This window comes from Bos taurus, chromosome 11 (genome assembly GCF_002263795.3).
Source record: "Bos taurus isolate L1 Dominette 01449 registration number 42190680 breed Hereford chromosome 11, ARS-UCD2.0, whole genome shotgun sequence".
Taxonomy (NCBI): Eukaryota; Metazoa; Chordata; class Mammalia; order Artiodactyla; family Bovidae; genus Bos; species Bos taurus.
The window spans coordinates 32,295,250-32,317,746 of NC_037338.1; the positions used below are offsets into that span (position 1 = coordinate 32,295,250).

Consider the following 22,497-nt stretch of genomic DNA (forward strand, 5'->3'; position numbering starts at 1 on the left):
ATGATTAGGTTATTTCTTCTTGTCTTCTTTCCTTCCCTGCTCTGGAATTCTGTGTTGTACTCTGGATGAAATCCACAGCAGAATTCCTATAGCAGAGTTGTATGCTCGGTTCTCAGAGCCCTGTTTCTTGTCAGGCTTTCTGGACAGCTTTTATGTAAGCGCAGGTCATTCTGGGTGATGGGGCAGTGTGCAGTTTTCCTGATTTAAAACTGGGTCTCCTCACTTTGGGTGATCATCTTTATATTCCTGTCATGAAACTATTGCTGTCTCAATTTTCTTTTGTTGGGAAAAGTCATATTCTTTTTGGTTAAAGTGCAATAGCTAAGGTGAAAGATTAGACAGCTTCCCTACTGAGCCCATTAGAAGGAGGCATGTCAAGCCTAGAATTGGGGAATATGGAAGACAAGCTATCCATCATGGGGGGAAGGGTATGGTGGCTCTGCCAATTTAAGTTACTTTAGCCCAGAACATTTCTGAAGGTCTTAGGAGGCAGAGCTAGTCGATTATAATAGCATGCTGCTGCTGCTAAGTCACTTCAGTTGTGTCTGACTGTGCGACCCCACAGACGGCAGCCCACCAGGCTCCCTCGTCCCTGGGATTCTCCAGGCAAAACACTGGAGTGGGTTGCCATTTCCTTTTACAATGCATGAAAACATGGGGGAAGGTTAATCATTCCTTCTCTCAGAAACTCTGTGGGGCAGAGACCTGTATTAAATTCCACCCCCACTCAAATAAGAATAACAGATGATATATGTCCTTTTGCCATTTTAGCAACCTACATACATCTAACCAAAGCACTGCTCTTGTCTTACGAGTTTCATAATGGCTACTGAGAAAAGTTTGATGCTGCTAGCATCCAGAAAGAGTTTATAAAGCCTTCTAGATGCTAAAGTGTTAATTACTAACATTTTTCACCCTTGCCTGTGGCTATAGGTAGGTCTATTTCCATTTATAATATGGCTGACTCCTCAGTTAATTTGTTTGTACTACTAATGAAAGCTAATTAATATTATCAAATTTTAGGTGGCAACTCAATGGTAAGTGCTTTACATGCATTGTCTCTTTTACCAGCACAACAATATCATGAGTAATTAACATTATTCATGTCATTTTGCAGAAGTAAAAAGTCAAGTACAGAGAGGTTCAATGTTTGGCTTCTGATTACACAGCAAATGGGTGAAGTGGGATGTGAATTCAGTCTGATTTCCAAAGTCTGGTCAATGCAATGTTAAGATTTTAGTGGTAGATGTGGTAATATTACTATGTTATATTATGTAACATATATGTACATATATGTACACATCTGTGTACCACATATTACAACTTCTCTACTAATTTTTTAAAATTAAATGATGGCTTCTGGCTGTACTGGCATCTTTAATACATCCTTTTTTAAACCTGGGCATTGAATAAAGTATTCTTGTCTTTCTTATTTTATTCCCAATGCCAGGCTTCTTAAAATACTGAGAATGAGTGAGGAGCTACTAATGACGAAAGTGATCTAACCAACAAGTCAACTGACATGAGATGAGACCTGCGGACTAAAGCCTGCGGTAGTATTTGCTGCTCCTTGGAGCACGTGAACCAACAAAGAAAGCATATGGGCTCTTCATGCGAGCAGCATGCCCTGTAGAGAAGTAGTCAGACTACGTTACCTTTCCTCTGTTAACATCTGAGTAAATGTAATTAATGAATTACCAAGACACCACAAGAAAACAATTTCATTATCAAAGCTGGTACTGGACACAAATGACAAGAAAATGTGGTTTCATTCTTCCTGCATCTCATGTTTCCATTAGAGGTAGACTTAGCCTATAAATTTGGCTCCCTGGTGGCTCGGACAGTAAAGAATCTGCCTGTGATGCATGAGGTCCGGGTTCACTGGGCAGGTCACCTGGAGAAGGGAATGGCCACCCACTCCAGTATTCTCGCCTGGAGAATTCCATGGACAGAAGACCTTGGGCGGTTGAGGCGGGAGGGCGCGGTGTGGTGGAGGGGGTGGTGTGGCGCAAAAAGCTGGACAAGACTGAGCAACTAACACTTTCACTACCCTATATTTTCCTAAACCTAGCTGCATTTCTCCTTTTACAATATTGGGTAACCATTTTAAAGCACAGCTGTCCATCTCATTGTCTCCTTCTAAAGCTCAACAGGACAAGTCACACTTTAGAAAGGTTTGTGGTATTTTGAGCCTTTCTAATAAGGACTTTAAAAATGTTATTAATGTTTAAAGGCTGGAGATATATATATATTAATATGAAGGCTGCCTAGAAATTTATTTTATATACATGAGTAGATTTTTCCTTTATTTATTGTAGGACAGTTCTGTATTAGCAATCATGTACTTTTTGCAGACTTTCAAGTAAATGCTTAATCTAACTCAGTAAACTCACTTATTTGCTAGGTAATTACTGTAAGCAGCCCATCACAATTAGTTTACATGTGTGAACAGAACTCATTTTAACATCAAAAGGAACTGTGCCCATTTTCTATCCAGATCAAATCTGTCTGCCTTGTGAAGAGCCTCCCTCAAGGTAGAATAATGCATCTCCTGGCACAAAAACAGTGCCAGTAAAACAGGTCTTCCACTCACCCCTGGGTTTATCATAATCATGTTACAGTCTCAGTACATGCCAGGTTCTCTGATACACACTGTGTGTGCATATTTCAATCGATCACCCCATTTCCCCCATTTTACATAAAAGGAAATTGAGCCTCAAAGATACTAAGTAACTTCCCAAGACCAGGAAGAGCTGCCACTCAAACTAGTTCTGCAACTCAAACTAATTCAAATTGTGACTCCAAAGTTAGAATCATAAGTAATACTCCCTTCCTGTTGCATACCACAATTCTTACAAAACGCCCTTGAGCTTTCCCAATGTGGGACAACAATCCACTCGCTTATATCGTTAAACAAAAATTCTCAAACCAGAAAGGTCAAAATAATTAATGCTCAATAAAAGTGGCTATATTCTAGAAACAAACAAACAAAAGCCATCTTTTGCTTGTTATTTTGTTTTCTAGTGATCTCCTGGTAGGAACTAATTGTGGTAAATGAAACAGGTTGTCTTAAAGGTGGAATCACCTTCTCTAAACAAGACCTTAACCTTCCCCACAGCTTGGCCAAACTTCAGACAGCTCTCATCCTGTCTCTAGGGCCCTGGACTCCTTTTTCTTAGAGCATTTACTTCAGAAAACTTGTAATTCCAAATTTTTTCTCTGTTCCTTTGATGTGTAAATATTTTTTAAAACTTTGTTTCAGTGTTACCACCCAGGATTATTTTTCTCCAGGACCTAGGAGCCCTCACTTTGAAACGTAGCTTTCAAGGAAGGACAGTTCTCCTTCTTCCAATTTCTGTGGGGAAAATAGGAGCCTACCTTGAGGCAGTGCACTTTGCTCCAACTCATAAAACAACCTTCAGCCTTGAAGCCTTGAAGATATTCAAAGGAGAGGGTTTAGTGCTCCTTTGGGTGAAGCCAATTAGCCAACACAGAAGGTCTATCAAATTGCCAACATTCTCTGGATCATCAAAAAAACAAGAGAGTTCCAGAAAAACATCTACTTCTGCTTTATTGACTATGCCAAGCCTTTGACTGTGTGGATCACAATAAACTGTGGAAAATTCTGAAAGAGATGGGAATATCAGACCACCTGACCTGCCTCTTGAGAAACCTATATGCAGGTCAGGAAGCAACAGTTAGAACTGGGCATGGAGTACGTCAAGGCTGTGTACTGTCACCCTGCTTATTTAACTTCTATGCAGAGTACATCATGAGAAACGCCGGGCTGGAAGAAGCACAAGCTGGAATCAAGATTGCCGGGAAAAATATCAATAACCCCAGATATGCAGATGACACCACCTTTATGGCAGAAAGTGAAGAGGAACTAAAAAGCCTCTTGATGAAAGTGAAAGAGGAGAGTGAAAAAGTTAAAGCCCAACATTCAGAAAATGAAGATTATGGCATCTGTTCCCATCACTTCATGGGAAATAGATGGGGAAACAGTGGAAACGGTATCAGACTTTATCTTTGGGGGAGCTCCAAAATCACTGCAGATGGTGATTGCAGCCATGAAATTAAAAGACGCTTACTCCTTGGAAGGAAAATTATGACCAACCTAGATAGCATATTGAAAAGCAGAGACATTACTTTGCCAACAAAGGTCTGTCTAGTCAAGGCTATGGTTTTTCCAGTGGTCGTGTATGGATGTGAGAGTTGGACTGTGAAGAAGGCTGAGCACTGAAGAATTGATGCTTTTGAACTGTGGTGTTGGAGAAGACTCTTGAGAGTCCCTTGGACTGCAAGGAGATCCAACCAGTCCATTCTGAAGGAGATCAGTCCTGGGTGTTCGTTGGAAGGAATGATGCTGAAGCTGAAATTCCAGTACTTTGGCCACCTCATGCGAAGAGTTGACTCATTGGAAAAGACTCTGATGCTGGGAGGGATTGGGGGCAGGAGGAGAAGGGGACGACAGAGGATGAGATGGCTGGATGGCATCACCGACTCGATGGACAAGGGTTTGAGTGAACTCTGGGAGTTGGTGATGGACAGGGAGGCCTGGCGTGCTGCGATTCATGGGGTCACAAAGAGCAACTGAACTGAACTGAACTGAAGGGCTATGGACTATGAGCCCTTCACTCCAGCCCTTAAAAACTCTCCGGTTTTCTTTTTTTTTCCACATTGAATTGAGCTCAGATTGAATTATGGGCTCCTTCTCTATAATTGTCGTGAATAGATCTCCCTTGCCTGTTTAACTCTGTTCAAGATAATTCTGTTTTGTTATTACTGCTCTCATAAAAATAGTGGGAAAAGTGCAGATGATGTCTAATGACTTTCTTCCATTTTAACTACACAGCAATTCATTTTTATTCCAGTTTTCTGGAGACTAAATTTATATGGAAAAAAAGCAGCTCTTCCACCAGTGTGTCACACACTGAAAGCCACCTAGCCCATCAGGGCCCAAACTCCAGCTGTCCCATCCTGGATCCATGTGATCAGCTGGGTCCTCACCACTGACTCTGGTGTGACTCTTCAAGAGAGCTGCTCTAGATGTTTCTAAAAATGGAGCACTCATCACTGCTGTTTTGCTGGCTACAGCTCAAAATTCCCCATTTTAACAGTAATGTGTTGGCTATTACGGGCTAATTAAACTCGCTTTTGAATAATTACATAATAAATACCCCAAATTTAAATGTACCACAAAATTATCTTCTAATCAACCTCTAAAAATATGATCTAATAAGTAATACATTCCTTTAAATGATTGTGATTACTTTAGTTAATAAAAAGATGTACCTTGTGCAATATACATATCTTTATTCCTAATGTGGTTAATGGGATCAGTTCAATAGAAATCCTCTGATCTTTTCTCAAAATAGCATACTGGAACACCACACGAAATTGCCTAGTAATTGCAGCAAATTTAGCCTAATGAATAGTAATACATGTAAAGGACCTTTTGCCATCAAATTTAAAATTTATGCCTGCCATGGAAATTATTCAAATGAATATTTAAAAAATTAATCTTATATTTGTGAGGTGCCTGAATTCTAAAAGAACAACTTTCTGCATTCCAAGAAATTAAAGTGCCACTTTTCCTAAACTAGAGAGTGTCTCATTTCTCTTGTATTACAAAAAAGTAACTTGATCTCTCTGAATCTCCTTTAGCTATGAAAATACTTCAGTTTGGCCAAATCATAAAATAGAATATTGCTCATAAAGAACTAAGGACAATGATGATCACAGAACAAATCTTTGCTAGATTGTTAGTTGCTATTGTTATCTATTATTACTCATTTATCCCGAAGTCTGATCAACCGATAGGCAACCAACAATATTTTTTAAAATATTTTTTTATTTGGTTGTACTGGGTCTTCGTTTCAGCACTCAGGCTCTTTCACTGTGGCATGTGGGATCTAGATCCCCAATCGGGGGTTGAACCCGGTTCCCCTGTACTGGGAAAGTGGAGTCTTAGCCATTAGACCACGAGGGAAGTCCACAAAACAGTATTTTTTTGATGGGCTGTACTCTCATCTCCACTGGTTCAACTAATGTTTAAGAGATTGCCTCCCAAATGACAATCCTTTTCTTCTCCCATTACTACACTGATTTTTTATTATTCAATAGAGCTTTTCTTTCTCTCCTTCGACAAAGGTTTAACTGATTTGAGAGTGGCCCCATATCCTATGAGCTACCCACTGCCCACATTCATACACAAAGAGAATAAACATATTATTTGAAGTATTCTATATCTAAGAGGAAATTTTCCTTCCTAAATAGGGCTCCCAGGAAACAACCCTGATAATGTCCTCTTTGTAACAAATGACAAACCAGTTTTCATCAGGAAAGTTCCCATAGCAAAGAAGATCATTATCTTCATTTAGGTCTCAGATATCAACATAAAAATTACCTTTTCCAATTTCTTCAGGAGTTATGAGAAAAAAGAATCTATTTGGAAGAAGTCCTCAAAATTAAGGTGTACTGACATGGCTAAGGGTCACTGTGGAACTTCAGTGGTCTATGGTGTTGTTATTTATCAATTTATTAATAAATCAAAGTAATCTGTTTCATAAAAACTGTGTTTCAGTGAAAAGCCTTGGAAAACATGTATATTGTTTTGGATCTTGTATATTTGGATCATGTATATTGGCTGGATCTTCCCAACCCAGGGATCGAACCCAGGTCTCCTGCATTGCAGACAGACGCTTTACCGTCTGAACCACTAGGGAAGCCCTATTTATATAATACACATATTAATAACAGCAAAATCCATATTGGATGTATCATGAGCAAGGCACTGTTCTATCACAAGCTATCCAAGTATTAATTCACTTTAACAACCATATCGCTAGGATGAAGGGAAAGCACAGAAGGAGCAAGTGCTTTTGACAAAAATATGAAGGAAAAGTCAGCCACTTCTCACACGTCCAGACAGCTAAAATCAGGCATTTGAGGGCAACGGTGGCCTGCAACCTAGTTACCAATGGCTGCTTCAGATCTCCACCTGTCGACTAAGAGTTGGGGTTCAATTAGACCTGCTGGATTGAACAGCCACCCTCTCATATTCTAAAACACTGTTTATAACAATGTGAAATTGTCATCTGATGCTAACTGAAGCAGACAGTGTGGCTGGAATCAGTATAATTGGGTTCCATGTGTTCCCACACAGGGGGTTGCTCCTGATCTTGTTTCAACATGCACAGTTCCCATCAGGAGGCCTTTAGTGGTTTCATCAGTTGCCCACCAATTTTCAGCCAGGAAAAGTAACAGCTTTATGTAAAAGGGAAAAAAATAGCTTGAATATTCTTTTTTATATAACTGAATTGGGCAAAAGAAAAGCCACCATTTATGCTCTAGTTTATGCCAGGCATTGCAGTAGGTATCTTATATATATGCCATGCTATGCTATGTCACTTCAGTCATGTCCAACTCTTTGTGATGCCATGACCTGTAGCCCACTAGGCTCCTCTGTCCAATATGTTAGTTTTAATTCTTGTAACAAACTGAAAAACTGGTGTTATTTTAATGTCAAAAATAAAGAGCCTGTTCCTTATAAAGAATAGCTGAAAAATGGGTAGAATGAAAGTTGTCCTTTTATAGAATGGAACTGAAGGTGCAGACTTTCTATTTTTTTTTCCCCAGAGCTTAACACAACAGTGAGTGCACAATAATTCTCAACACTGTTTGGTCAGTGGTGAGACTGACAATCCACCAAATAAATATTCAATCTCCCTCTTCATTAAGAGATCTGGGTGGAAGTGAGTGGTATTCAAATTTATCAAGCATTTCATAAAAGGTGTTAATTTACTTGCATTCAAGATGATGCCAGATTTTTCCTGTTCACTTCATTAATGCCTTAGTGAGTACTCAGTAGCTTTAGGAAGATACCAAAATGATAAGCATAGCACATTTTCAGAGAAGAAGACGGCATTTTGGGGAGAGTTTTGGGCAGGGTGATTAGAGAAATTTCACATGTAAATATTCAGGAAGACTGAAAGACATTGGTATGAAATACACAGAACATTTGGGTAATTTACCTATAAAAGTAAATATGGATCTCTTTACAGAAATATTTGTCTTCACTTGCTTAAGGAGTAGCAAAAGTGCACAGCGGGATGCTGCTGCTGCACATGTGTGCTCAGCCGTGTCCAGCTCTTTGCGACTCCATGGACCGTAGCCCACCAGGCTTCCCTATCCATGGAATTTTCCAGGAAAGAGTACTGGAGTCGGGTGCCATTTCCTCCTCCAGGGGATCTTCCCAACCCAGGGACTGAACCTGCCCCTCTTGCTTAGCAGGTATATCCAGTTCTAAATATTTAACCCAAGATACTACTTTCCGAAACAATCAGTTTCCCCAAATAAAACCTGCTGATATCTGACATAATTTTTATCAAGGCGTATCTAACAGTATCCAAAGTCTAATAATATCAGCAACTGCAATTTTTGATTATGTTGTTTTATTTTGTGTTCAAGACACATAGCAAGTAAGGAAAAGCTATTTAAGAGATCAGAGGAAGGCTATCCTAGCAGTAAACAATATTTAAAGAGGATAACAAAAAACAACTCAAAAACAAACAGTTGGAAAATAGTAAAAAAATCATATGTACTAAGAATTTCACCAGAAGCTGTCATACAAACAGAGCCAATTATGCCAAAAGAGCAACACTGCATGAATTATTAAAGATGGTCTTAAAAAAAAATTACAGGAAACTGGATAGAAGAATGCAGTGGAGAAAAGAGATCTCACGGAACGTAATATAGAAAGAGAAACCATGCAAGGACTATACTATCAAGACACCATCTAGAGGAGGTAAGATCACAAGAAAAGCCTATGGTGGAAGATGCCATAAAACCACAGAATCTGGTTTAAGCCTTGAGAAGAACTGATGAATTGAAAACTAGGGAATAAGGAAAGAAACACTGAGGCAGGAAGGGCAAGTAAAATTAGATTTGGTACAAGAGTGTTGCAGCTGTCATCAGATGGGGTCAGTTCCTACTGTGTCTTGAACGTCAGGCAGCAGGTTTCCGGGCTGTGGAATAAAAATCAAAATTCATGCAACAAATCTTACATGGAACAACACGAAGGGGTTTCCTGCTCAGGGAGCTTTTCTTATGTGGTGAAGATTCTCACTATATGCTAATGAACAAGTAATGAACAGAAAAATAAACACTGCTGTTTCAGATAAGAGAGAAATTAATAAAGAAAAGAGAAGCAGAAAAAATACCTGGAGTATGTTATTAACAAGCTGCTCCTTGCTTTTGGTGTTATAATATTTAACAAAGCCCAGTGAATAAAAAAGAAGAGGAAGATGACAAAATGCTTTAAAAAAAAGAAGAGGTGATAAACTCTCTCTTTCTACACGCCCACCATTCTTTTCTTAGAGCTAGAGACCTAGACAAAGGGAAGACAGAAAACTAGTCTATAAGGAAAGGTTAGTAAAACCTAGGAGCAATGGCTAGAAGAATGGATCATTTAACTATGCTCAAGAAGGGAAAAAAAAAGTGACCATTCAAAATGTAATTAGAAGAATACACAGAAGAACTGTACAAAAAAGATCTTCACGACCCAGATAATCACAATGATGTGATCACTGACCTAGAGCCAGACATCCTGGAATGTGAAGTCAAGTGGGCCTTAGAAAGCATCACTACGAACAAAGCTAGTGGCGGTGATGGAATTCCCTTTGAGCTATTTCAAATCCTGAAAGATGATGCTGTGAAAGTGCTGCACTCAATAGCCAGCAAATTTGGAAAACTCAGCAGTGGCCACAGGACTGGAAACAGTCAGTTTTCATTCCAATCCCAAAGAAAGGCAATGCCAAAGAATGCTCAAACTACCACACAATTGCACTCATCACACACGCTAGTAAAGTAATGCTCAAAATTCTCCAAGCCAGGCTTCAGCAATATGTGAACCATGAACTTCCTGATGTTCAAGCTGGTTTTAGAAAAGGCAGAGGAACCAGAGATCAAATTGCCAACATCCGCTGGATCATCGAAAAAGCAAGAGAGTTCCAGAAAAATATCTATTTCTGCTCTATTGACTATGCCAAAGCCTTTGACTGTGTGGATCACAATAAACTGTGGAAAATCCTGAAAGAGATGGGAATACCAGAGCACCTGACCTCCCTCTTAAGAAATCTGTATGCAGGTCAGGAAGCAACAGTTAGAACTGGACATGGAACAACAGACTGGTTCCAAATAGGAAAAGGTATATGTCAAGGATGTATATTGTCACCTTGCTTATTTAACTTATATGCAGAGTACATCATGAGAAACGCTGGGCTGGAAGAAGCACAAGCTGGAATCAAGATTGCTGGGAGAAATATCAATAACCTCAGATATGCAGATGACACCACCCTTATGGCAGAAAGTGAAGAGGAACTCAAAAGCCTGTTGATGAAAGTGAAAGTGGAGAGTGAAAAAGTTGGCTTAAAGCTCAACATTCAGAAAACAAAGATCATGGCATCCGGTCCCATCACTTCATGGGAAATAGATGGGGAAACAGTGGAAAGAGTGTCAGACTTGATTTTTTGGGGCTCCAAAATCACTGCAGATGGTGACTGCAGCCATGAAATTAAAAGACGTTTACTCCTTGGAAGGAAAGTTATGACCAACCTAGATAGCATATTCAAAAGCAGAGACATTACTTTGCCAACAAAGGTCCGTCTAGTCAAGGCTATGGTTTTTCCAGTGGTCATGTATGGATGTGAGAGTTGGACTGTGAAGAAGGCTGAGCACTGAAGAATTGATGCTTTTGAACTGTGGTGTTGGAGAAGACTCTTGAGAGTCCCTTGGACTGCAAGGAGATCCAACCAGTCCATTCTGAGGAGATCAGCCCTGGGATTTCTTTGGAAGGAATGATGCTAAAGCTGAAACTCCAGCACTTTGGCCACCTCATGTGAAGAGTTGACTCATTGGAAAAGACTCTGATGCTGGGAGGGATTGGGGGCAGGAAGATAAGGGGATGACAGAGGATGAGATGGCTGGATGGCATCACTGACTCGATGGACATGAGTCTGAGTGAACTCTGGGAGTTGGTGATGGACAGGGAGGCCTGGCATGCTGTGATTCATGGGGTCACAAAGAGTCGGACACGACTGAGCGACTGAACTGAACCAAACACTGAAGTTACTGGGTACTCAAGGTTAGGATTCTATATAAAGAAAATATTAGCCTCCACTCAGACAGCAAAAGGATTCGGCCCAGAGGAAACCAGCAAGTACTATAATTAGTAAGAACCTAGACTGTTTTCCGGAGAAGGTAATGGCACCCCCCTCCAGTACTCTTGCCTGGAAAATCCCATGATGGAGGAGCCTGGTATGCGGCAGTCCATGGGGTCGCGAAGAGTCGGACACGACTGAGCGACTTTGCTTTCACTTTTCACTTTCATGCACTGGAGAAGGAAATGGCAACCCACTCCAGTGTTCTTGCCTGGAGAATCCCAGGGATGGGGGAGCCTGGTGGCTGCCGTCTATGGGGTCACACAGAGTCGGACACGACTAAAGTGACTTAGCATAGAATAGCATAGACTGTTTTCAACATTATGTTAAGACATACACATATCAATGTATAACAAATATCAGACTTGGTTTTATGAATGATACATGCTAGAAGATCTCGGAGAAGACGCACAAAAAGACAGTCATGGTGAGGAACATGAAAATATGAGAAATGGGGAAAAAAGACATTTGAAGGAGGGATAAGGCACAGAGATGGACTGACATAATGGACAAAAAAGCACTAGCTTTTGCTTTTTACTAACATAGAATGAGAATAAAAAAAGAGGGGGCCCAGAACACTATCAGGAAAGGGCCACGTCTGTCTAGACAACTAAAAGGGAATGGATGAGCATCAGGTCACATTCTAATAACTGTATATGAAACATGTTCTGGAGGCTGAGAATTTCGATATGTGGGATGGAGGTGAGAAAAAGAAAGATGGGAAGATAGCCAGGATGGACCTTCAAGACCTTCTCCTGCTGAGAGATGACAGCTGAGCTTCTATTCCTCATGGGCACTCAGTAGCTGCTCTAAGTGCTGACAGTCCATAGTTATAGCCAGTGGTGGAGGGAAGTGATATTCAAAAGGAGGTGCAACATATGTATCATGAATCATTTTTTATTCAAATATCAGAATGAGTAGATAAAAATGATATTCTTCAGAAGAATTACACATTAATTTTTTAATTATGATATGAAGTTCTCCTGGGGTAACAGGTGACATCTACAGAAGTCATGAGTTATCCCATAGTGGTGAGTCCATATCTACCTCAATGATTCGAACCCTAAACAAGACAATTATTGAATTTGAAGAAACAGCTTACAAAGGAAAGTAATGCAAATTACCCTAATACTTGGCATTATGAGTATGTAGATGAAACTCAGGCTGTGATTCATTCATTTTCAGGGTCCACAGCTACCACTGGATGGTACAAGGCTGCAGGTAAACAGCTGTTGCTTAGTCGCTGAGTCATGTCTAACTCTTTTGTGTCCCCATGGACTGTAGCCTGCCAGGCTTCTCTGTCCATGGGACTTCCCAGACAAGAACACTGGAGTGGGTAGCCATTCCCTTCTCCTAGGATCTTCTCGACCCAGGGATCCTGCATTGGCAGGCAAATTCTTTACCACTGAGCCACCAGGGAAGCTGTATTTATGTATTAATCATACTTTATCACAAAGAAGGAGGGTAAATTATATATCACCTAGAGTTAAAACACATCAACTTGAATTTTAGGGAGACATGGGAAGACTCAAACACGTCTCTGTTAAATGAATCAAAGACTGTACCTGTACTGCCATAATACTCTTACTTTCAAAATTCAGAAATATATCACTTAAGATAATTTACTGGCAGGATGAGAGGTAAAGACTTTTTGTCAGTAGAAAGGTCAAATAATTTTCCACAATGCAATGAAATTTTTAAGCTTTACAGTTTTACTATAGGTGACCCAAGGGAGATCCCCTTAAACAATTATATTGAAAATTACATTGTGAGCTAATAGAATGTGAACAGCAAGGTACAAGCCTTGTGTGCTGTCCTCTACTGCTTTTTCTGAAATACATAATCTTGGTGGGTTTTGTTTTAAAAACTTTTTTTTCCAATAAATGTAGGTAACTGTATCCATGTAAAAACTAAGAACTCATCTAACAATGAGGTGTTTTTCATAGGGAGGACTTCCAGATATAAGTGCAGGATATTTTTTTAAGGACTATAGCATGCAACAAAGATTGACAGTTGAGCCAAAGAAAGTAAGAAAAAAAGTCGACTAACCTAACCCACCTGAGCTCGGCTCACAGGGGTCAATGTCCTCATCATCGCTGGGACACTCTGCTGAGGCCACAAGGATGTCATCTGTGGTCTGTAAAAGAAGCACATTCAGTAGATTACTTTCAAGGGACCTAACAGATCTTTTCATCTTTGTCTTGTGGACTAAACATCATTTGCATTTACCTGACAGATTGAGAAACCAAATTCAATATTTCCCTTCCCAAGGACACAGAGCTTACATTCTTCAACATATGTTAGGTTCCTCATGGAAGAATTGGCAATATTTGTGAAACCTTGATTCTAGCTTATTTTTCATGAGGACAGGTGGCAGCCAACTTGTAGATACCCATCCATTTAACTGCACAGTGAAGCTGCACACAGGAGCAGACAGCGATTTAAAAAACAGCCTGGCAGAAACAGATGATCTGAAATTCATTACAGCCCTGGAGTGCTACAAGGTATGCATCAGTGGGCTTTATGCCGGGCTTGTGCCTGGCTTCCTAAAAGCAGAACAGCTATAACCTTTTATATTCATGACCAAGTAGAATTCAGTGTATCTTTGAGATATAGCCTGTCTTTATTAGGAAACACAGATTAAGCAGAGAATATTTTTTCACTGATGCAAAAAGGGAAGCAAATATAGTTCATGGAAGGTATTTTTAAAAATTTTTGTTGAGCTTTCACACTCAATTCTAATCTTTTTAATATTCAAAAATCAGGCATTATCTCCCCATTGTCTTTGCCACCATTAAAGTTTCAGAATAAATGAAGAGTACTGGGGGGATGGTATTTTACAGCAAACAGGAGAGAGGTGACAGTTTTCTTTGTGACATTTTAGTTGCTTCATTGCACCTTACAGCAAAGAAGATAACCACGAGTGTAATAAAAAGCAGAGTGTGTAAATCCTAGCAGTTAGTCACATAATCAACATATTTACAAGCATTAAAGGCTATTCTTTACTGTCACTTATAAGCAGCAGTAAAGTCAGCACAGTTATTTCATAGAAACTGAAGGTTTGCATCATATTTGGCTAAAGCTAAGGCAACACAGAGAGAATTGAAGGTACAAGAAGGAAAATATCTCATTACATCTGTTAAGGATTAAGAGATTATAACTGTTTAGACAATACTTAGAAGTGCAATATTGATGAAATCCTTATTGAAAAGTAGAATTATAATAGGAGTCTTAAAGGAAAGAAAAAATAAGAAATATGATAAAATATATTTTTATTAAGGGAGTATCTAATAGAGGGTAAAGTGTGCCACGCTTAGTCACTCAGTAATGTCCGACTCTTTGCACCCCCATGGGACTGTAGCCCACCAGGCTCCTCTGTTCATAGGGATTCTCCAGGCAAGAATGCTGGAGTGGGTTGCCATTCCCTCCTCCAGGGGATATTGCCAACCCAGGGATCAAACCCAGGTCTCCAGTACTGCAGGCGGATTCTTTACCCTCTGAGCCATCAGGGAAGCCCAATAGAGGGTAAAGTATAAATATATAAATATTAAGAGAATAGTGTCACTTTGAAAAATGGAGACAAGGGATGATGTATATTTGTGACAAAAATTAGGCTCAGAATGTTTCAAGCACAAGGTCTTTAATTAAGAATAAAGAATTTGTTCAGATGTTAGTGCTTCACAATATAGCTTTATATAGTATTTTTAATAGTATTTTGAGATGGTTTCACATTATTCTTCTCTTAATTCCTTTTGGCAATTAAGTTGGGAGGCCAAATTCATTTATTTCGCTGCTGTCATATTAAAAGAAGAAGTTCAAATGCTGGTTTTCCTGGAATTGTAACTGTTAATGCCAGCGATAGCCACCAGCAATTGGTGTGATAGTCACGTAGGTATCTTTCATTAAAGTGAGCTTTAAAAGGCAAGAACACATCCTTCTTTTGGCACGAGCACGTCTCTCAGGATAACATCCAACCTGACTTGATAATAACAAGTTATTGGATTAAGAGGTCTGCCAGGTCAATTGTTCCAATTTGCCCAGCACTGATAATCTGCTTTTCAAAAGCCAACTTCAAGTAGAAAGCTACTGTTTTTTTTTTTTTTAAACTACAGTGGATACTCTTTACAATTAATTTCAAGTTAGAAAAAAATTTCTCATTTTCCTTGAGGCATTTTAACTCTATTGATGAAATCCAGAAAGGGATGTCGTTTTGTTCTTGGTTGGGGGACGGGGAGGAGGAGCAGGACGTGGACAAATTCTTTAATCTAGGGTCTCTCATCCTGGCAGTGACGTGGTCCCCTCTCCCTTCCTCCATCTGGGAAGACATTTGATAATGTCTGGAGACATTTTAGTTGTATAAGCTGGGTGGAGGGTGGGAGTAGGTGAGCTGCTATTAGCATTCAATGAGTGGTCACCAGGGATGCTGCTAAAAATTCTAAGTTGTATGTGACAGCGCCCCCAGCAAAGAAAGATCTGACTCCAAAGTTTCCAAAGTGCTAATGGTGCACTCTGTTCTAAAAACTCAAAACCTGTTCTGTTCCTTGTTTTTCTCATCTGAAAAAATTCGAGAGCACTGTTATTGCTGTTGTAAAGATGAACTTAGTACATGGAAAGTAACTAGAATAGGAGCACCTTTGAAATATTTACAGAAGTTGTGATAGTATCAACATTATTGTCTCACAAATGGAGCACTGATTTAATATTTTTTGGACTACATAATTTAATTTCAGATATTAAACTGGAAGTTGTATATGTGAATTATTCTCAACTTTACGTCTCTTGTTAGTTTTTATACAAGAATAGAGTAGCTCTATTGGTACTTGGTTGAACTAAGTTTCCATCTTTTGCTTCCTAGATTTAAATTCTGAATTAGAAGTCAAACATAAGAAATAAATAATAAAGGTTTCTTCCTAAAAGAAATTCAAAGACAAGAAAATTCAGGCAAACTAAATTATTTAGGCTGCACAAGTTAAATTTTGTTTTAAAAGTCGACCTATTTTTTACATTCCACAGCCTTCTGGAACAATTCCACAGCCTTTTGGAACAATTCCACAGCAAACAGAAAGTGTCAGAATGTTCTCAGTGTTATCTTTCACAAATCACAGTACCTAAAATAACAAAAGATGTCATAGAATAAATAGTACCTCCTATAGCTCTTTACAGTAGAAAAAAAAAGTCACTGTACAAATATGACCCTATTGTACAACTATATTTTAGTTTTTAGTGTACTTTACCTGATATAAACAATACACTTTTTTCATATTTTTCTCTCAGAAATTAAAATCCAGCAATAGTCTTGTGAATAAAAGATCTCAAATCAATAGATGCCGTGATAGAAATCATCACTGTATGAAAAATCAGGAAGTGGCTCAAGTGCAGGGAGGAAAATCAAATTTCATTCCAGGGGCTGAATTAACTAAACACTTTTCTAGCCAAAGCTGTGTAATTTAAATTTAATTCACTATGTTTGGAACTATCTCCCTATGACATGCTGTTGAAGAGAGGTATAAGAAACTCAAATATGTCATATTAATCAATTCTATTCTTCAATATACTTTTCCTTGATGTTTACAACCTTTCCCAGAAAAGAGACGACCTGCTGAAGAAGACAGAATACTGATCAAGCAAAGGCACTGTCTTTTCATAACCATACATTTAGATAAGTGTCCCTAACTGTGTATTTAACCACTCATAGGTCAAAGCACATGCTGGTCTTCCTTAATTCAGAGTGGTCTGGATATTTTTATGGCCAACATCTGTGCTTGTTCAAAATGTCTGCTAAAACTACTTTATGTTTATCTACCTTTAGGGAAAAAAAGACTTGTACACAATTCAAGAATTAAAGGCACTGAAACTTAATTCACATGTTTTATGGATCAATACCAACACAGTATAGGGGAGGAAAATGTACTCAGAATGGGAGGAAAAGGAGGTTTTTAATGAATAGTAAGACATTAGAAAACTCAGGAGGTGGCTTATTTTTAGTTTATTTTACATACTAAATCAACATTAATTTATTTAATGTTCAGAGTTATTAGGTAGTGACCATTCAGTGGGTTAGAAAGTAGAGAAACACTGATGTATTTTTGTTCTGCAGAGAGACTTTTTGCCTATCACCACATTTAATGACGGAATTTGTGGCATATTTACTTTTTGAATATAGCACAATTGCATATCTGTGTGGTAAGAAGATATGATGAGAGGATAGATAAACTTAGTCTGTAATATTATATCCTTGCTCAGAATAGCATTGCTAGACTTTATCCCTCATGGTAAACAGTTTTGCTGAAGACTGAAACATTCTAATGGAAACACCTACAAAAAACTCTACCAGGACAAATCTACTTTGTAAGGAAAGGAGCACACTTAAACTGTGGAAAGACGTCCACTGTGAATTTGATACCCACAAAGAAATTCTTGATTTACTCTGAAATTTCAATTGAAACTTTATTTCTAAACAGCACCAGTAGGGGACGTCGCTGCTGGTTCAGTGGCTAAGACTCCATGCTCCCAACACAGGAGGCATGTTTATGGTTTTGATCCCTGGTCAGGGAACTAAGATCCCACATGCCATGCAGTGTGCGGCCAGGGGAGGGGAAAAAAACAAAACAAAACAAAACACAGGAGCAGTCTATTCAGCTATACATCCAAATACAACATAAAAAATAGTTGTCTCAAGCAACGGTGCACCCTCATTGTAACAGTATTCAGTCTCATCTCTTAGACTTATCAACTTAGACTAAGCTGCCTGAGACAACTGATTGAGTGCAGTGCCACCTAACATGTGATGTATTTGACTAATTGATGGACACTTGTTCTGGCTGATACTTCTGTTTACATGAAGCTGCTCAGGAAGGAAGAGAACATTCATATCTGCCTTTCAGCACTGAATCTGATAGTTTTCCCTATCAGATTTATCACTAGGTGAACTTTCCAGAAAAAAAAAAGCCAGGATTCACAACTAGCAACACAAACTCCTCAAACTAGGTCTGAACCATTGCACTGATAATCTACCTGGCAAGAAGTTTTAGGTGGGGGAAGTTAGAGTTTTCACCAAAGGAGAAAAAGTGCAAATAAAATAAAATAAAGAAAAAAAACCCAATTGTAAGACATATATAGAATTCCCAAACAATATGATCAAATCAAACCACTAAAGAAATATATCAAATTGGTAATTTTAGTTAATCCTATTTAAAATGTAGAAGGACTTTACAAACTTTGCATATTCCATCATCTCAGTGAAGCTTTGGTTCTTATTTTTCATTTTTTTCTTTGAGTAGCAGATGCCACATAAAGATATCAATCCCATGCTCAGTAATCTAATAAAAGTAATACTAATAATCTGAGATCCAATACGTGAAGGATCCATTTTAGCTCCAGCACATGAGTAACAAAGAAAATGATCAACTGCTGCTAAGTTGTGTCAGTCATGTCCGACTCTGTGAGACCCCATAGACGGCAGCCCACCAGGCTCTGCTGTCCCTGGAATTCTCCAGGCAAGAACACTGGAGTGGGTTGCCATTTCCTTCTCCAATGCATGAAAGTGAAAAGTGAAAGTGAAGTCGCTCAGTCATGTCTGACTCAGCGACCCCATGGACTGAAGCCTACCAGGCTCCTCCATCCATGGGATTTTCCAGGCAAGAGTTCTGGAGTGGGGTGCCATTGCCTTCTCCGGAAGATCAATTAGTCACCAACAAATTAGTCACTCATCTGGGCACAGCATTTTCTGATGGGCACAAAATATTGTTACTACCTGAGAGAGTTTAAGTTGTGATTCCGAACTGCAAATAATTGATTATGCCCATTCTACTCTAAAACATAGGAACAATTCACTCATTAATAGAAACAACAACAATCAAACTAATAGCTTATTTTGATTGAAATGTAAGAGTGCCCCCATCTCTATTGCTTCATTAAATATTTACCAACAACACGCTTATGCAGAATGCAGGTGAAGGTACTATTACTCTGAGTGTTACAGTTAAGTGCCAAAAAAATACCCGTTTGTAGACTTATTCACCCAATTTTAATGTTTGAACATTGGCATTCGTGAATATTTAGGGAAAAACTGAAATATCCTTGAAAACAGCCAGCTTTCACATTTTTAAAATTTTTTCCCCTCAATTGATGCTTTAGGTTATTATAAAAAGTGACCGTAAATCAGCTGTCTTCTTGGAAATGACAGACTTGAAAACCATTCGATTTTCTTCAGAATTTCTTGGCTGTTTAAAATGTATGCAATGGTTTCAGAACAGTGCAAGCAAACTGGATAGAAAAACTTACCACATAAAGATATCACGAACGCCTTACTCATTCTAACATGCATTTTTATATGCATTTGATACTGGTCATCCTAACAGGAAAAACTCTAAAGGGGAAGACAGGGATGTGGAAAGAATGCTATAGAAAAATGAACTTATGAGAGAAAGAAATGAACTGAATCCCCGCTTAATGAAACAAAAAAATTATATTTTAGCAAAGTTATGCAAAAGAGTGTTAGTCGCTCAGTTGTGTCTGACTCATTGTGACCCCATGGACTGTAGCCAACAAGGCTCTTCTGTCCGTGGGATTCTCCAGGCAAGAATACTGGAGTGGATTGCCATGCCCTCCTCCAGGGGATCTTCCCAACCCAGGAACTGAACCTGGGTCTCCTGCATTGCAGGCAGATTCTTTACCCTCTGAGCCACCAGGGAAGTCCCTGCAAAATAAAAACCTGGTATCAGGAAGTTTGAAATTAATCTTTTAAATAAAAAAATAATTTTTATCTTTCTTTAAGATACTGATGACCTCTACGCTCATTTCCATTTTAAGCCAGAGCAAGTAGGAGCATTAGCCAAAGGAAAAGTTAAAAGGAAAGTTTAAATTTTCAGAAACGAATTGGAATAATCTATTCTCTTGGATGCCCATGAATTAGAATTTGGGAGTGTAAGACCTCCAAAGAATGCTGGTAGTGGAGTGGAGGTGCTGAAAGGGAAACTAGAATATGCATGTGATTAAACACGCATTTCCTCTTGGTTTGCTTTGGTTTTGAACAGAGACCTTTCTGAAATGGATTTGGACATTTCCAAATTAAATAAATAATGGCAGATGTTTACAGTGTAAATCTATGCTTCCAGCTGTGTCAGTGTCAATCTTTAGTCTAACTATTATGACTGAATAGACTAATTAGTTACACAGGTTGAACTGAAAATCTTTACTGGTAATGAGGCCAAAACAGTTTATAATTGTAAAAAGCCTATGGTGGATAGTTTCAACAACATGTCCCCCAAACCCAAGTTTCCCTTGTTGGCGTTTAACACGCTGGCAAATGGAATCATGCTTTAGTCAAGCAGTTGGACTGAGTCAGACCCTAGTGATCATTAGTCCAAGTTCTTGATTTTACATATTAGGAAACTGAAGCTAGAAAACGAAGTCTCTTTGTTTGATCCCAATTATACTGCAAATGAATAGCAAGACTATGAGATAATTCTGACTCCCAGTAGATTATGACGGACTCTCATTTCAGGTGATTTCTATCCTTCCACTCATTACTCAGCCAGTTATCTACTCATTTATCCATCCATCTTAAACCATTTTGTTTTTTAAAGGGTTTGATGTGATTAAACAGATAAAAAATGAAATAAATTTAAAGTAAATTAACAGGTGGCAAAGGAAAGCATTGGATTTTATCTAAGTAACCACTAAATGTATCATAAAGAAAGCCCACAGGAGTACCAGGAGACATATCTACAGCTATTGCATCACTTGATATGGCAGCACATGAAGTGGCACTAAAAAAGGAATAAAATGAATTCTGGAGTTTAACTGTTTACTCCACTTACAAAAATTCAAATATTTATAGAACAATATTTCTGAAGGAAATGGCAACCCACTCCAGTGTTCTTGCCTGGAGAATCCCAGGGACGGGGGAGCCTGGTGGGCTGCCGTCTATGGGGTCGCACAGAGTCGGACACGACTGAAGCGACTTAGCAGCAGCAGCATTGCTCTGAAATGGAGTAAACCCAGAAAAGTTCTTTACTTGTGTTAATCTTTTCTTAACTTACTTTTTTAAAGACTTTAAAGATCTGGACTCTCACCTCTGCATATAAATGCATAACTAAATACTTTGGGAAAGAAAGAAAATGTAGATTATTGAAACTTTTCCTATTTTACCCCTTGACTTAGAACATTGCAGGCCACACTGGCTACAAAATTAACTCAATGGACCCTTTGTCTCTCTTCTCATTAATCCACTGATAAAAACTTCCAAAGTCTCTCTTATTAACTTCTGTTTTCAAAACATAAGTGGTAATGAGCTATTTATCTTTGGCTCTCTCACATAACCATTATTAGGGTTTTGTCAAATTATCTCATTACATCTTAGGAATAAATAAGTGGAAGTGACCATTTGTTAATAATACTGGTTGCTTCTCCAGTTGCAATCTAAATATGTATTCACTGATCAGGACAGTCTCATTTACATCATACCCCTAGAACTGGAGGTTTGAAGTCAAGGTAAAGAAGGAGCCACAGGCAGCTAGTCATCCAGAACACTTCTTCCCTGCAGGGCAGGACCATGAGAAAAGTTCCCTTGATAGAGCTTAACCTGGAAATAAATGAGAACTTCCATCCCACACAATCCTTGAAGTATGCGACAGCAAGAAATAGGGATGTGGTTGGAAATAATGTTGATATAATTGACAGCTTTTTGACCCATTTGTTGTATATCTGCAAGGTTCTATACCAATATCTTACCTAGTATCTGAGCAGCATCTCTATGAGCGCTTCTAGCAGAGTGATTAAGAGTAAACGTGATCTGGCTTAAATGTTAAGATGTTATTGCGTTCATGAACTAAGAAGATGGAGTCCTTGCTGGTTATAGTTAAACTGGACCTCCAAGCTTCCAAATTTGACTATTTCACTGCTTGTGATGCATACTTACTTTGGTTCCTTGTACATATTTGGAATATGTTACTGTTGAACCACTTCAGTTTACTTCGCTGCATGCTGATCAATAATATAAAATATATATAAAGTCTTGATCTGGGTTTTATAAGTAGTATTACCATCTTGAAAAGGTTTCTGTGTTTGCAACAGTACATAAGAATATGTACATTATATACATAAATATATGTGTATATGTATTATATATACATGTGGAAAAATGTATATACAATAATTTGTATATGACAAAATAACTTCTCCATCTCATAGGGATATTATGGGAATCCATTTTGAAATGTGTGAAAGCACTTTATAAATATGGAAGTTCTCACAAGCAATGTTTATATGCCAT

At 38.6% G+C, this 22,497-nt stretch overlaps 1 protein-coding gene across 24 annotated transcripts in view; it reads right to left on the reverse strand.

The window, feature by feature from the left end:
• Positions 1-22,497, reverse strand: part of NRXN1 (neurexin 1) — a 1,252,733-nt gene that overhangs the window by 19,851 nt on the left and 1,210,385 nt on the right. For 12 of the 24 annotated variants that reach the window (XM_059891018.1, XM_059891016.1, XM_059891017.1 and 9 more), the window contains one exon: positions 13,281-13,359. In XM_059891018.1, coding sequence (XP_059747001.1) covers positions 13,281-13,359 — 79 coding nt within the window. 24 annotated transcript variants of the gene reach the window in all.